The sequence below is a fragment of the Lacerta agilis genome, chromosome 4 (genome assembly GCF_009819535.1).
Source record: "Lacerta agilis isolate rLacAgi1 chromosome 4, rLacAgi1.pri, whole genome shotgun sequence".
NCBI classification, from domain to species: domain Eukaryota; kingdom Metazoa; phylum Chordata; class Lepidosauria; order Squamata; family Lacertidae; genus Lacerta; species Lacerta agilis.
This window is the reverse complement of record NC_046315.1, coordinates 62,663,836-62,678,938: the sequence shown is the minus strand read 5'-3', so window position 1 is coordinate 62,678,938 and position 15,103 is coordinate 62,663,836. Positions and strand designations below refer to the sequence as shown.

Here is a 15,103-nt window from a genome sequence, read left to right as displayed (position 1 = left end):
AAGAACTCTTGAGTGTTTTCTTTGTGATTCAAAAAGAACTGTGCTGTGTCTGAGAATCCCATATCAAGTTGCAGGAGACAAGCACCTGTGACAGCATTGCCACCATTCATGACTTGCTATACTCTCATTTTGTGTGTGTGTGTGTTTATATACCAGAGTGCAATAAATCCAACTACAATGATGAATTTAAGCCATTTTTTAAAATTTAAACTAACCTATTGTTGGTGCTATTGTTATAACCTGGGGGGGGGGGATTCCCAAAAGTTCTCCAATTTAATAAATGCTTGGAGCCAGACCTTGGAATTAGCAAAGTGCTAAAATATAGGTGAGACCCTTTCTCTGGGACCAGAAAGCCACTTGACAGAGAAGCCATCACGAAGTGATTAACCTAACAAGAAACAGGGAGAGAAGCGATCAGCTTAACTAAGACTGTGTGCCAGCCAGCAACTGGCTGGGTAGTTTGGAAGGCAATGGGGAAATTGCCAAGGTTCTGAGCGTGATGTCACAGGAAAAATGCAGCGGCAGCCATTAGAACTACGGTAGCTGGGAAGCAGGAGCAAAGGGATGGTGCTTAGGATGGCTCTGTCTGCAATGCTGGGCTGCTATGAAGAGCAAGCTGCTGTAGAGATGACAATGGTTTAAGATCTGCACCCCTTTTCATCCACCACAACCTGATTCTCAATGAAAACATGCCCCTGGGTGAGAGCTGTGCCAGTGAAGATGCTGAAATCCCAGCATAGTAATTGAGAACAGTGTTCATCTGCAGATGAAGAAATGTGGGCATGGGATCACAGCAGCAGACCCTGCAATACAGCTAGTCATAAATCACACTGCGTAGAGCTCCTGCCACACCTGCTAGACTTATTCCAGCTAGTCCCAGGGTGGGAAATCTTTTTCAGACCATGGGCTACCTTTCCCACCTGGGCAACCTTCTGGGAGCTACATGCTGGAGTGGCAAAATTGGGCAAAGCAACCAATGCACATTTATGTATGGCAGGTTGGTTTCTCTACATGCACACGTCTCTATCTTCCACCCAGGCAACCAAAATGCATTACCAAAGTTCACGAACACATTCCAGCCAGGCAAAAACAATCAAGGAGCATATGAAGTAAGGCTGGTGAGGGATCTGACCTGGGGAGAGTCCCAAGGGCCAGGTACAAGAAGACTGGAGGGCTGCATTTGACCTCTCACCTAGTCCATGGATAGCTAATGTCAACAATTTGCAGACAGGGCTGAATAACATTCCCACCTCCCCACCACCACTACCACAAAATAACCAACCAATAAGAATATTTTAATAACAGCATCATTTTGACACACACAACAGCACATTCACCCTCCCTTCCTTTCAACTTTATTCATTTCCTCACTAGAACAGTACCGTTTCTTCAACATCTGCTACTATATGTTGGCAGAAAGATATGCATTTCCTTCCACATCTTTACAGTGACAGTGTGGAAGCCAACAAGCTGTTTCTGCAACAAGCAGCAACAGAGCTTGCGTGATAATCATGTATTCAGGAAAACATGGCACTTCCGGCTATAAAGCGATTGTTCCAAACAAAAGTGAACATTAGATGGCAAAGGAGCTATATATATATATATATATATATATATATATATATATATATATATATATATTCAGAATAAAGTTTAAAATGTAGTTTCTTCCTAGTTCATGCCAATATCTAATTCATAAAATTATTTTTTTCTGTTTATAAAAAAATATATCTTAGCAATCAGTTATCACAGGTGTATGAGGGTGGAAGGTTTGCTATATATGTACCATGGGTTAATGGAATCTGAATTGAATTAGTCTGCCTGACACATTCCTAAGTTTAAGTGTTCACATGTTTGTCCAACAAATTATACATAGAAAGCACTCTTGGCTTGGGGAGTATATACTTCTGACATTATTGTTAAAGAGAATTATCTGAAAGAGATTTGGGGTTGTAAATATTTAAACATACCCAAGATTAAACGAGAGAGCTGCTGGTTGGATAACATAGCACAAATGAATTGCTTTAATGGGGCCACATTATAACATTCCTTTCAAACCGATACACATTAGTAAGGTTTTGGTCCCAGAGAAAAAAAGGATGACTTATTCCAATGGCAAAACAAAATAAAAAATAAAAAAAATTCCTTCCAGTAGCACCTTAGAGACCAACTAAGGTGCTACTGGAAGGAATTTTTTTTTAAATTTTTAATTTTGTTTTGACTAGGGCAGACCAACACGGCTACCTACCTGTAACTTACTCCAATGGGAAAAAGAAACAGAGCACACACCCCAACTTAGAAAGGCCTCATTCAGTAAAAGAAGAAGAAGTAGTTCTATTTGCACAGCTTTACATAAATGACAAAAGGAGAAGCTTAGTCTTTTGAATTTGATCAGCTTGGCAGCCAAATTATTCTAATCATTCTAAAGAGGCATCTAAAGCTCTGCAAGGATTATAATTTTTATGTCTATCATTCCGGTTCTTTCATTCAAATGTTTTTCTTTCAATTATGACCTTGTTCCTATGGAAACTATTTGAGGCTTTTGTTACAGTAGAAAGGGTCTTATAAAAGTTAATAATCATTAGCATTAGAGACTGTAAAATATAAACTGTATGCACATAGTTTATACTGAGGGATGCTCATTCAGGGCTCCACTACCACAAGGTGTGCCTTTTCCAATAAAGCACTTGAGACATCATTGAAGAAATTAAAATGAAAGCTTCAGACAAAATGAAAGAGAAAACAGAGCCAGCATTACAAGACAACCATTAAACAAGCAACTATTAAGAAGCTGGCGGGTTTTGTTTTTCCTGTTAGGCGACAGCAAAAAAAGAGCCTGGTACCTGTTGGTGTTTAACTCATGACATTCTGATAGCTGGATTGTTGATCTGCCGCCAAAAGAATATTCTCAGAAAGGGGGGGGGGGTAAAATCATACAGAAAGGAGTATTCCAGAAACTTTTGGAACAATAAGATTATACAAGAAACGCCAGGCACTAGTCAACGCAGAAGACTGAAAGAGCTACGGAGCACATAGCTGTCTTTTATAAACGAGAAGGAGGGTACCAGCTGGGCTGTCAATGACCAATCACGATCTCTATAAAAGAGGCTCTTCATTCTCTTATGAGCAATTAGTGCAGTGCTACAATGCAGCTGCTGATTTAAAGAGCAGAGTGTGATGACAAGATGGCTGTAAGCCCATAATCACAGTTACGATGCTTCAAACACTAAAGGTTGCAGCATTTTCATTCATCTGGGCCTTTCTTTCATTAATAAAAAGCAACTCCTGTGCAGTGATGTCCTCAGTGGATACAGTGAAGTGTATTACTTAAAAACAAAACAAATAAATAGATAAATTCAAACACTACTATTAGAGATTGCTGCCATTTAGATAAAATCGTTATTTATTTATTTAGCTTACCTTTATACAAATTTAGAACACCTGCATTTAATTTATCTTCAATGTGTGCTCAAATCTGGCACAATTTGTCACATGACTAGTGTGGACATTTTTATGTAATGATGCACTAGATACTTGGTAGTATTCAAATATTCCAGAGCTCAAATAAAAATGTGACCTTGATTTGCATGTAGGGGTGTGAAAGCAAAACTGATTTTCCAGTCTGAAGTGTATTGAGTTTTCCACCCCATCCCTGATGTCTAGTGAATAAATAAGCATGGGGGGGGGGGAAACAATTTTGGAATTAATCTTATACAAAATAACCACCACCACCATCAATTAAAACAGTAATGAATGAAATAACTTTTAAGGGAAAACATTATGATTACTGCCCCTTTTCATCCAAGTTATTTGAACTATTGATGGGCAGAATAATATTCTGGGATTAAAGCTACAATCAGCAAATGTAATGATATTCCCAAGCACTGCCCAGTTTGTAAATTAATCAGATGATTAAAGTATATTTCCACACGTTGTATGGGCTAGCACCACTGTTATTGTTGCATATTCTTTTTTGAAACTGAGACAACTACAACTTTTTCCAGAGTGGCATAAACATTTCTCATTTACTGGGCTGAAGATACCCCCTGTTCTTCAGATATGATCCTCTTAAGCATGGGTAGGCAAACTAAGGCCTGGGGGCCAGATCCGGCCCAATCGCCTTCTAAATCCGGCCCGTGGACGGTCCAGAAATCAGCGTGTTTTTACATGAGTAGAATGTGTGCTTTTATTTAAAATGCATCTCTGGATTATTTGTGGGGCATAGGAATTCGTTCATTATTTTTTTTCAAAATATAGTCCAGCCCCCCACAAGGTCTGAGGGACAGTGGACCAGCCCCCTGCTGAAAACGTTTGCTGACCCCTGCTCTTAAGCATTCACATTTGCAACTGACGTCTCTTCTGCTTCTCAGACAAGCTGAAAATATGACTCATGGGTAATCCAAGCCCTCTTTGGTTTACATGGCATTGGAGTCCAAAGTTGGCACATGAAATAGAGAAGGGAGGAGTAAAAGCACACAGTCAGGGCCCTCATCTGCAACCTCACAAACTATGGTTTGTGATAGACAACTGCCTAAACATGGCCTCTGCATCACAAGAGATCTTAAGTGTCACCACCAACGTTCTACATCCTCAGCCTGTTCTTTTATCAGGGATATCTTATACAAGCACAAAAACTGTTTTAGCTACCAAGACTACATTTATTTCTGTAAACAGAGCAGACATATTGCTTCCCAAAGTACAAACTACATATAGCTAAGCTAAATTACGACCACAATGTTTTTCAGCACTACTGCTGAACAATCTGACTCAGCCCTGAAACTACATTTCCTGTGTGACAACATACTTGGCTCAACTTTGCAGATAAATTTTCATACAGTTTTCTGGGACATGCCACATGTGCATCTAGTCTATACAACTATTTCATAACAGGTCAGAATTCTCTCTGTAGCAAAGAACTTGCTACATACAGTATCTGAGCAGAACCACAGGCAGATATTGTGGCACCTCTTTACCGTACTTGTAGAAGCAGCAGCCTAAAGAGGAACTCACTGAATAAAATCTAGACAATGTCCTAAATAAAGAAATAAATGTGTTTTGCCCTGGGGAAGCTGAACCCTGCTTTGTGGAGAAGACGTGTGGTTGTAGTCACTTTGTAGATAAATGTTGACCCTTCAGGATAGGGCAGGTCTAAAATAAAGAAAGCAACAAATTCTTTTTTTTGTTTTTTAAATGCATTGCAAAATGCATTCCTGCAGCATTCCAACCAAACGGAAAGATAAAACCAACACGCCCCAAGGAAATGCATATTTTGCCTCAATGGAGAAAGCCAAGAATAGAATGGATCAAAAGGCAAGTATCTGCCCTTCCTTTTCCCACATCCCCCACATCCCAAGAGAGCTGCATATATAAATTGTGCATCCAAAAAACAGAATCAAAACATAAAAAACCAAACTGAGCTTCCAACCAGATTCTAAAACTTTTATCTAATGGCATTACTGAAACACACTAAATAATATTTAAGTGCATTTAAGCTAAGGGAAACACAAGTATTTATTGTCAGTCCAAAGTTATTATCAACACATTGTTGCATTGCCATTCATTCAATCAATCTTTAGACAATGACAAAGCTGAAATTTTTATTCCATTAGGGCTTAAGCTGAAATTCAGCAAAATTTAAATGCTTCTTTCTGTACCACGTAAACGCTGATATTAACTTGCAAAAGGATAAGGCACCAACTCTCAAGGTGTGCATTTGTTGAGAAAAAGAGGGAATACTATGTTTTACAATAACAGGTTTGCTACACTGGTATCAAGCAGGATGAAATGGCAAGTGTCAGCCAACCCACTGTTAACAAGCTCTATATTTGTGTGTGGTAATAACTATGCAATTTGAAAGGACCACCTACAATTAGAGTCTTTAATTCTATGTGCATTTCATGAATCCCTCTGGTAATTTTGACGTGTGTATCACTGTACACAACAGAAAAGCTTTACGGGGAAAGAGGTCTCTCTTGCTTTTTTGACCAAAAGAGATGCAGCTGCTCAGCTCCACTCATTTAGTCTGCTGGCAAGGAAACATAACTAAATACCTTTCCGTTTTGCTAACTTATGCAGTGGGTTTAAATGGAAATTGAATGGTTTATTTAGACATATGCCACTACTGCCAATAAAGTGAACCGATTATAGGTACTAATGCCATGATTCACAGCACACTAACCACCTGCATCCACATCTGCAAAAATGTTGCCAGTATTGTGCATTAACCAGCGGAAACAGCTGAGATCCTGCAGCAGATTCATTCGGTAGCTCAGAAGGTGCATCTGGTGAGGCTGTCGCCCTACTCTGCAGGCTGTTTGAAGGTGAGAGAACATTCAGAAATAAGGTCACTGATGGAGCATACATTTTACCAGCTATCCACGATCGTATTTGCAAACGCAAATTAAAATCAACAAGTACTGATTTGTCACCTCAGTTTCCTGCTTTATATTTCTCTGCATATACTATCAGCAAAATCTTCCCATATCTGCAGCTGCATAGTCAAATACAATTGTTAGAGATGAAAAACACTTGCATGAGGAGTGCAACTTCTTTATACACACACACACACACCAGTATATATATTAACAACAAAAACAAACTACCCCAACACGTATTAGTACTTATTGGAAAGTCTTATCCTCAAATCTTACAAAACTTTTATTTGCTTGTTCAGCACAAGCTCATTAAAGGGCAACTGTCTGATAAACATAATTCTCTCCCCATGCACATTTCAAAAGCTTACCTCTTCCTCTTTTGTCTACTGGAAATTCTCTCAGGGATATTTTAGAAATGTAGGCCTTACCACTCAATTATGAGCCTTCTTCCTTACCACATTTTCACTTTTTGGCTTGTCAATATTCAAATTAAAGACTTAAGAATAAAATGCAGAAGCTACTATTTCCTTAGTGTTAGTTCTACAGAGCAGAGCATCCAAAAGAAACCATTTTCATTAGCATAATTCAGTATCTTCCTGTACAATCACTGCTATGCAGCTGAATTATGGCTAACTTAGTAGTGTGTCCCCCACATACATGTTAATCCCCCAGCACCACTACACCATCTTAACAACAAACAAGTAAAATCTAAACGAGAAAGTTGGAAAATTAAATAGCCTACATCTGTTTTCAGTCACTCAGAGCTAGATTAGAATCTAGTATTATGTGCATGCATGTATCTGTGCTGTTTCCATTGCTCTTCATTTTTAAATCTGCCAGCACACAACAAAGCTCAATCTTCAGTTTGGTAAATGAAAAGGTTTCTAGTTATGTGGAATTCTTATATTTTTATTTACTAAAAGATTACTGCCACCTTAAAATAAATAAATAAATAAATCTCTAAGCCAGTTTAAATAAAAACAACAATGCAACTTTCAATAAAGTTTCCCCACACAACAGAAAACAAAAATGCAACAATTTCACATAAATAAAACTGATACCAGTGTACATAACAAAAGAAGAGTAATTCCAGTGCTGAGTGTCCCACTAACCATCCTAAGCAGCTTCATTTTGCACTTGCTGCAACTTCTGAACCAGACAAAAGGGTAGTCCCTCATACAGCTCAGTACAATAGCCTAATAATGAGGTTTACCAATGTATGAAGGCAATCCCTTATTGGACCACCAACGAAAGTTGGTAATGGGCATTCCAATCCAGTGTGGTCGTCTGTGCCTCTAGAGATAGTAAGGGAGTTAGCACCACCCCCAAAATATCCACCTGCTGCTACAGAGGGAGTGCAACCCCATCCAGACCTGGGAATCACCCATTCATAAGTTTTATGTCGTTTCAGAATTTATTCACAGTTTATAAGCCTTTGTCCAATCCATGACTTCATTCAGGCAACAGTTTAGGATATGCTTAAAGGTAAAGGTAAAGGGACCCCTGACCATTAGGTCCAGTCGTGTCGGACTCTGGGGTTGTGGCGCTCATCTCGCGTTACTGGCCGAGGGAGCCGGCATACAACTTCCGGGTCATGTGGCCAGCATGACTAAGCTGCTTCTGGTGAACCAGAGCAGCACACGGAAACGCTGTTTACCTTCCCGCTGGAGCGGTACCTATTTATCTACTTGCACTCTGGCATGCTTTCGAACTGCTAGGTGGGCAGGAGCTGGGACCGAGCAACGGGAGCTCACTCTGTCGCGGGGATTCGAACCGCCAACCTTCTGATCAGCAAGCCCTAGGCTCTGTGGTTTAACCCACAGCGCCTCTCCTAATTCAGAAGTTCCAGAAAAAAGAGCGTAGCATCATCAGCATACCAGTAACACCTTGCTCCAAATCTTCTAATGACCCCCCACAATGACCTCTGGCTTCACATAGGTATTAAATAACACCAGGGTGAAAATTTTGTCCTGTGGCAACCTACAGATGAGCTATGAGTAGACAGAGACACAGTCACCTAGTCTACTCTCTGCAACCAACAGTGAAACTAAAAAAGAAAAGAAAAGAAAAGTGCCCCAACCCACATCTTGTGCAGGCTGTCCAGGGGGATACCATGACCAAAGGTATCAAAAAGCCACAGGCATCCAGGAGAATCAAGGCAGCGGGGAACACACATCACACAACGAAGTGATCACCACACCATGAAGCAGCCAGGATGGTCATAGGCCAAGAAAACATACAGTAGGCTGCACAGCAGCAAGCATCTTCTTCATATCCCCAGGCATCAACAAAGGAAATCGGTCCCACAAAGGACAGCATAGTGCATCATATACTTGAACACTGAGTGGAAGCACTCAAGTCCACATGGAGGCAGGCAATGTTGTCCTCAAAGTGCCTTGCAAAATCATCACGGAGACTATGCTGATCTCTTGCTTCTATAAAGTATTTGCTCTTGAAGTATTTAGCATTTGCTGCAGCCCTACAGAAAGCCATGTCCCTCCCCAGTCTTTAGGGCAGCCTTCACCAACCTGATGCCTTTTGTGCTGTTTTGCACTACAATACTTATCAGGTCCAGCCAGCACTGTGCTCACGAAAGTTATAGTCAAAAGAACCTGGAACAATTGTGGGATGCCTGTTCTAGTGGGATTCTCACAGAACACATTCCAGAATTTCAGATATACTTTCAATCCTCCATATAAAGCATTTTGGAGCTTTATAGCTCCAAAGGCAGCAAGGAGAATAAAAGGCAGCATGACTTCGGTGCTAGCATACACAGGAAACATTTAATATGCTACTACCAGTTACTCCAAAGCTGTTCAGGTTCACATATTGCAAATGTGATTGCAAAGAACTCACAAACTAACTGCTGCATGTTACTTTTTAAGAAAAAAAATATTTACTGAATTTATAAACAGCAGCTCTACTTAAGTGTTCCCAAAATTGTTTATCTACACAGCTCACTCCATTTCCGATGCAGCTATTCTTAAATCAGGTACACATGTGTGTTCATTACTTGATGAGTGCACCTATCAAGCAGTGGCTTGTATTTCTGCATGAGCCACCAAAGAACTTTCACATGACCTCAATAAAAAGCAATTCAATGGACTCTGTCTACACTTTCAGCTGTCAGTCATCAGGTTATGCACATGTCTCCAAATACCAAGTTACTCCTTTCCTAGAATTTCAAACTGCATTGCTAACAAATAGTAACCCACATTTAAAGATTCGAGTTAAAACAGCCAGCCTCTCTGCCTCCTATCCTGTTTCTTATTGTAATTATCAGTGGAGAAAATGAGGAGAAAGGACACAGCAAGTACAAATGGCTTCAGACAGGCTAGATGCCTATGCCATTTCTAAGGCAACAAAAGTACTTGCACTTATTAATGAACTGGGCTAATCTGCTTGGTCTTCTCAGATTTACTGCAAACCTTCCAAGCCCATTTAGATGCCATTTCTCCTTTCAACACTGATCTAACACTATTTGTTTGCAAGTCATATTGCAATTTAAGAAACACAATGTTAAAACCAGTGAAAACAGTCATGATGCTGCATCGTTCTGTATTTATTCAGTTTACATAATCTCTGTATCATTTTTCAACGAATACTTAGAGAGCAGTGCACAACACGGTAATTAAAAGAGGATTAAAATTAAAGCACATTCTATGTAAATTAATTCCCTGAAAACAAGCTGAAAAGCGGGGTAAGGTGATGTTTCACAAATAAGCAAAACAAGAGGGAGCTAAACAGGCAGCTGGTGAAAAGGCACTTGAAAGCCCTAGTGTAGCTTCTAGGGCCCGGCTTCTTGAAGAAACAAATTTGGCCTCGGAATAAGGAGGAACTCAAAACCAGACCTCTCTGAATGATTTTACACTTTACAGAGATATCCGGAGCCTAGGAATGAACTGGGTCTAGAAAACACAGTGATTACCAATGTAATTTTTCAATACCAGTATAGCATGACCATTCAGACTTAAATTCCAAGCTAAGTCGCACAGTGGTATCTTTTACCAATTGCAGTTTCCAAACCATCTTCACAGACAAACCCAGAAAAAGTGCATTGCAACACTCCGACATAAAGGTTGACATGAAAGAGAGAAGTCAGGTTTCTATCTCTCAGGCACGGGTGCACCTGGCACACCACTGAAGCTGGATCATAGCTGTCACCTGAAAATTCAGGAATAAAGCTGGGTATGACAAGTACCTCCAAGCTGTAAACAAGATATTTTAGGAACAATATAACCCCATCTCAAACAGGCCTTTCCCCTTTCAATTACTCAATAGTTTCCCCAGCTGCCCTTACTTTTCATTTTGGCTGGACTGAACATATTTCACCATGGGTAAGGGCTAGATTAGTTGTTATGTACAGATGCATATAACCCTCCTTACCCTTAAAGGGGGATGGAATAGAAATAGCCTGGGGAGGCTGCTACTGGGTGCTTAGCCCCTTTCCTACAGATATTTTTTTCTGCTCAAAATCCCACACAAACTCACTCAAGGGGCTTATTGTTTTTTCAAAAATAGCTGGTGGTGTGCAATTCTGGGGTGAGGATGTGGGAAGAGCCAGTGGAAATGGATGGTAGGAATGCCACTCCCAGCTGCCTTTAACATCTACTGTGACCCTTTGAATTGTCTTTTATGACAACTGGTCTTGTATAAACTTCAAAAGTATTTTGGAGATACGCGCATACACATCACCAAGATAGCAAACCTGCATTGAAACAAGAGAATACAAGCCAGCAACACAAGAACAGAAACAGTTTTCACTTTGTACTCACTCTTACAAAGTTGTCAGGGAACAAACCTCTTCTGCCTTTAAGCTGTCCTTCCCACCAACCTCCATCCTCTTTCCTGATATTGGTGATTATGTCACCGACAGTGATTGTCAGCTCATCATCATGCTGAGCCTTGTAGTCAAACTCCACTATCGCCTCCACTGGAAAGGGAAAAAAATAGCCATATGTTACAAAATTTAAACAAAAACGCCCAAAAACACAATTTAAGAAAGCTCAGCAAATATATTTTTGTAGCTCTGCAGATTTAATGAACCACAATTTTAAAATGTGCAGCAATTTCACCAGCAGCATTTAATGAGTGAACAGCTTGAAAAATAAATTTAGGAACCAAAACTAAATGTAATGATCAACAATATATATCAGAGAGAGATAGAGATCTCATTAAAAAAAAAAAACCTGGGTCTAATCAGCTGTCATTAATAGTATGCATACAATTTATACATGCATACAATTTAATCTAAGTAAAGCTTATCAATTACAGGTAGGTAGCCATGTTGGTCTGCCATAGTCAAAACAAAATAAAAAATAAAGAAATCCTTCCAGTAGCACCTTAGAGACCAACTAAGTTTGTTCTTTGTATGAGCTTTCGTGTACATGCACACTTCTTTTGTGTATCTGAAGAAGTGTGCATGCACACGAAAGCTCATACCAAGAACAAACTTAGTTCATCTATAAGGTGCTACTGGAAGGATTTCTTTAATTTTTATTTTGTTTTGACTAAAGCTTATCAAGTTATAGAAAAGTGCTAAAGTATACTTAGAACATTAGAGATCTAAACAAAACAGGGCCCAAATCAAGAGTCAGTTGTTACCAGAGTATCTCAGAAATATTTCATATATCCTTTTATATCAAATACAAAAGGATCCAGTGGTCTTAGTAGACCACATGCTTAACTTCGGTCAACAGGGTGATGCAGCAGCAAAAAAGTCAAATGCTATTCTAGGCTGCATCAAAATAAGTATAGAGTCCCCAACAAAGAGAAGTAATGGTCCCATTCTATTCTGCCTTGGTCAGACCACATCTGGAGTACTGTGTCCAGTTCTGGGCACCACAATTTAAAAAGGATATTGACAAACTGGAAGGTATGCAGAGGAAGGTGACCAATATGATCAAGGGTCTAGAAACCAAGCTTTATGAGGTGTGGTCGAGGGAACTGGGTATGTTTAGCCTGAGAAAGAGGAGGCTGAGAGGAGATAGGATAGCCACCTCCAACTAACTAAAGGGTGGTCACATGGAAGATGAAGGAAGTTTGTTTTTTCTTGCTGCGGAGGCTAGGACCTGAACTAATGGATTCAAGTTACAAGAAAGGAGATTCTGATGAAACATCTGGAATAACATTCTGACAACAAGAGCTTTACAATAGGGAAACAGATCCCTGTGAGAGGTGGTGGACTCTCCTTTCTTGGAGGTTTTTAAGCAGAGGTTGGATGGCCATATATATGATCTAGCTGAGATTCCAGCATCACAGGGTGTTAAGATGACATTCGGGGTACCTTCCAACTCTACAATTCTATGATCCTCTTTACTCAATTAACTCAACAGTTGTTTAAATGAAACAAGTGGAACCTGCAACAAAATGTTGCACTGCGGACTGGTTTTCCAGTCATGCCCTCTTCCAGAACATTCAGTTTGATTCCCTCCACTCTCCTTGGTTTTTTCTACGCCACCCACTCAGTCAGTCAGCATTCCATGCCCACTGAGGATGCTCCAACCTATTTGGGCTTAATTTATCTTTATTCTTTTAGAGGGAGAGGCATCCCTTAGTGATTTCTCCCTTAAAGACTTTTTGTACTTCTGCAAACCTTGGGGTCCCCTCAATTCTGCTGATATACCTCCTGACTTGTGCATGAATTTTGCCATTTCGGTTGTCTAAGGACCAGCACTTGAAAACTTGAAAACAATAATAGTACATATGGCGATTTTATGTGTTCACAACTGCAGAATTCAGCCTGATGGAATTTGCTACTACACCATTTATTATCAGGTGTAGTTTTATTCTCAGGTAAACATTTTCCTTCTAAAAAAAGGTACATTCATCAAAGAATAAGGAGGTCGTCCATGTAGCAACTGTTTACAGGTAGCTGTGTTGGTCTGCCATAGTCGAAACAAAATGAGCTTATAGGTGAGGTAAACCTGTTGACGACTGTTAATGACTGCAATTGGCCTTGCAGGAAAAAGCAATCTCACCTATCAGCCAATGACCCATTCCCACCACCCCACCCTCTCACTATATATAAGGGTCTGGTGACTTCTGTTTCAGTGTATCTGAAGAAGTGTGCATGCACACGAAAGCTCATACCAAGAACAAACTTAGTTGGTCTCTAAGGTGCTACTGGAAGGAATTTTTTTTATTTTTTATTTTGTTTCGACATGTAGCAACTGCTTAAGATATATTTCATGAAGGTTGCTTCACACACTAAACTATAGCAAATGTATTTATCTCTACAAATATCCTCAACCAATCACAGAACCTTGATACATGCATTTGCATGACTATACTGTACATATGTGCGTGTTCTGTAACATTTGTCCTTCTATCCAATCAAGTCATAATCAGAGAAAACCCACTGAAATCAATGGACAGAAATTAGTTTTTTTTAAAGGTTCATAAAAAAGAAGCACACAACTCTATTATTAAAAAATGCTGCAACAAACTAAAGCAGGCAGGTGAAAAATATACCAGATCATATGCTCACTAATTTAAAAAAATAAATTTAAAAACATTTTATGCCCTCATAGTGGCTGATAGGTACTATGGCCATGATAAAACAAGATTGGTATAGTTCCTCAATCACGGATCTCAACCATTTCCCTTATTTTAGCTTAGACCAGGCATGGCCAAATTTGGCCCTCCAGCTGTTTTGGGACTACAATTCCCATCATCCCTGACCACTGGTCCTGTTAGCTAGGGATGGTGGGAGTTGTAGTCCCAAAACAGCTGGAGGGCCAAGTTTGGCCATGCCTGGCTTAGACCATACTGCAATCACATTTTGCCTTGCATGGAACTGGTTTTCCTGTCACCCGTTTCTTTATATACCTCTGTTAATATTTGTTTTCTAACACAAAATGGAAAGACCAAACCTTTGGAAATCCCAGTAGTGGCATATTCTATGTTTTTCAACATCAGACCATGGGTAGTCAATTGATTGTTGAAGAAGAGGTTATGAAAGTGCTTCCATGTTCCAGAATGAGATTTGGAGCTGTTTGGAGTGGCGTTTTCTCCACAGGTGCAATTCTTAGTTGTTGTCACCATTGATACAAACATCGTGGTAAATAACCATCTCAGTAGTACTATCCTGCTGAAGCAGCCGGGCTGTCAGAATCCCAAACAGCTGCATTTAGAAATCCCAGACTCTTTTGGAGTAGAAACATCCCCAGGACACATTCCTTCAGCATATTTACAACTTAAGAGGTTGAAAGGAGCAAGTAAAGAAATACCAACAAGCATCAGCTTTCAATGCATATCATTTCTGCCTGTGCCATAAGTGAGTGCTGGTGTTGTCAGGGAAACAAGCAGCTGAGACAGTCGGGGTAATGTTGACCAATGCAGTTATTAAGAGGATAAAACATTAGATGGCCACGCCTATATTCTGCAGCAATCAATTTTCTCCAAACATGAGAAGGGAACCACTGCTTCTTGAAAGCGTTTCACAGGGTGCTAAATAGCTATGAGACTACTGTCAAATATGGTCTGAAGCTCAACATCAAAAAAACTAAGATCATGGCCACTGGTCCCATCACCTCCTGGCAAATAGAAGGGGAAGAAATGGAGGCAGTGAGAGATTTTACTTTATTGGGCTCCATGATCACTGCAGATGGTGACAGCAGTCACGAAATTAAAAGACGCCTGCTTCTTGGGAGGAAAGCAATGACAAACCTAGACAGCATCTTAAAAAGCAGAGAATCACCTTGCCGACAAAGGTCTGTATAGTTAAA

At 39.9% G+C, this 15,103-nt stretch overlaps 1 protein-coding gene across 7 annotated transcripts in view; it reads right to left on the bottom strand.

Annotated features, from left to right (window-relative positions):
• The window catches only part of SH3KBP1 (SH3 domain containing kinase binding protein 1), a 132,313-nt gene that overhangs the window by 95,421 nt on the left and 21,789 nt on the right, over nt 1–15,103 (bottom strand). For 2 of the 7 annotated variants that reach the window (XM_033147304.1, XM_033147305.1), the window contains exon 2: nt 11,150–11,307. The exons of 1 other annotated variant lie outside the window; for it this stretch is intronic. In XM_033147304.1, the coding sequence (XP_033003195.1) occupies nt 11,150–11,307 (158 nt within the window). Of the gene's footprint in view, nt 1–11,149; nt 11,308–15,103 lie in introns of those variants that run through there. 4 more of the 7 variants (XM_033147306.1, XM_033147307.1, XM_033147310.1 and 1 more) reach the window with 3 other exon arrangements.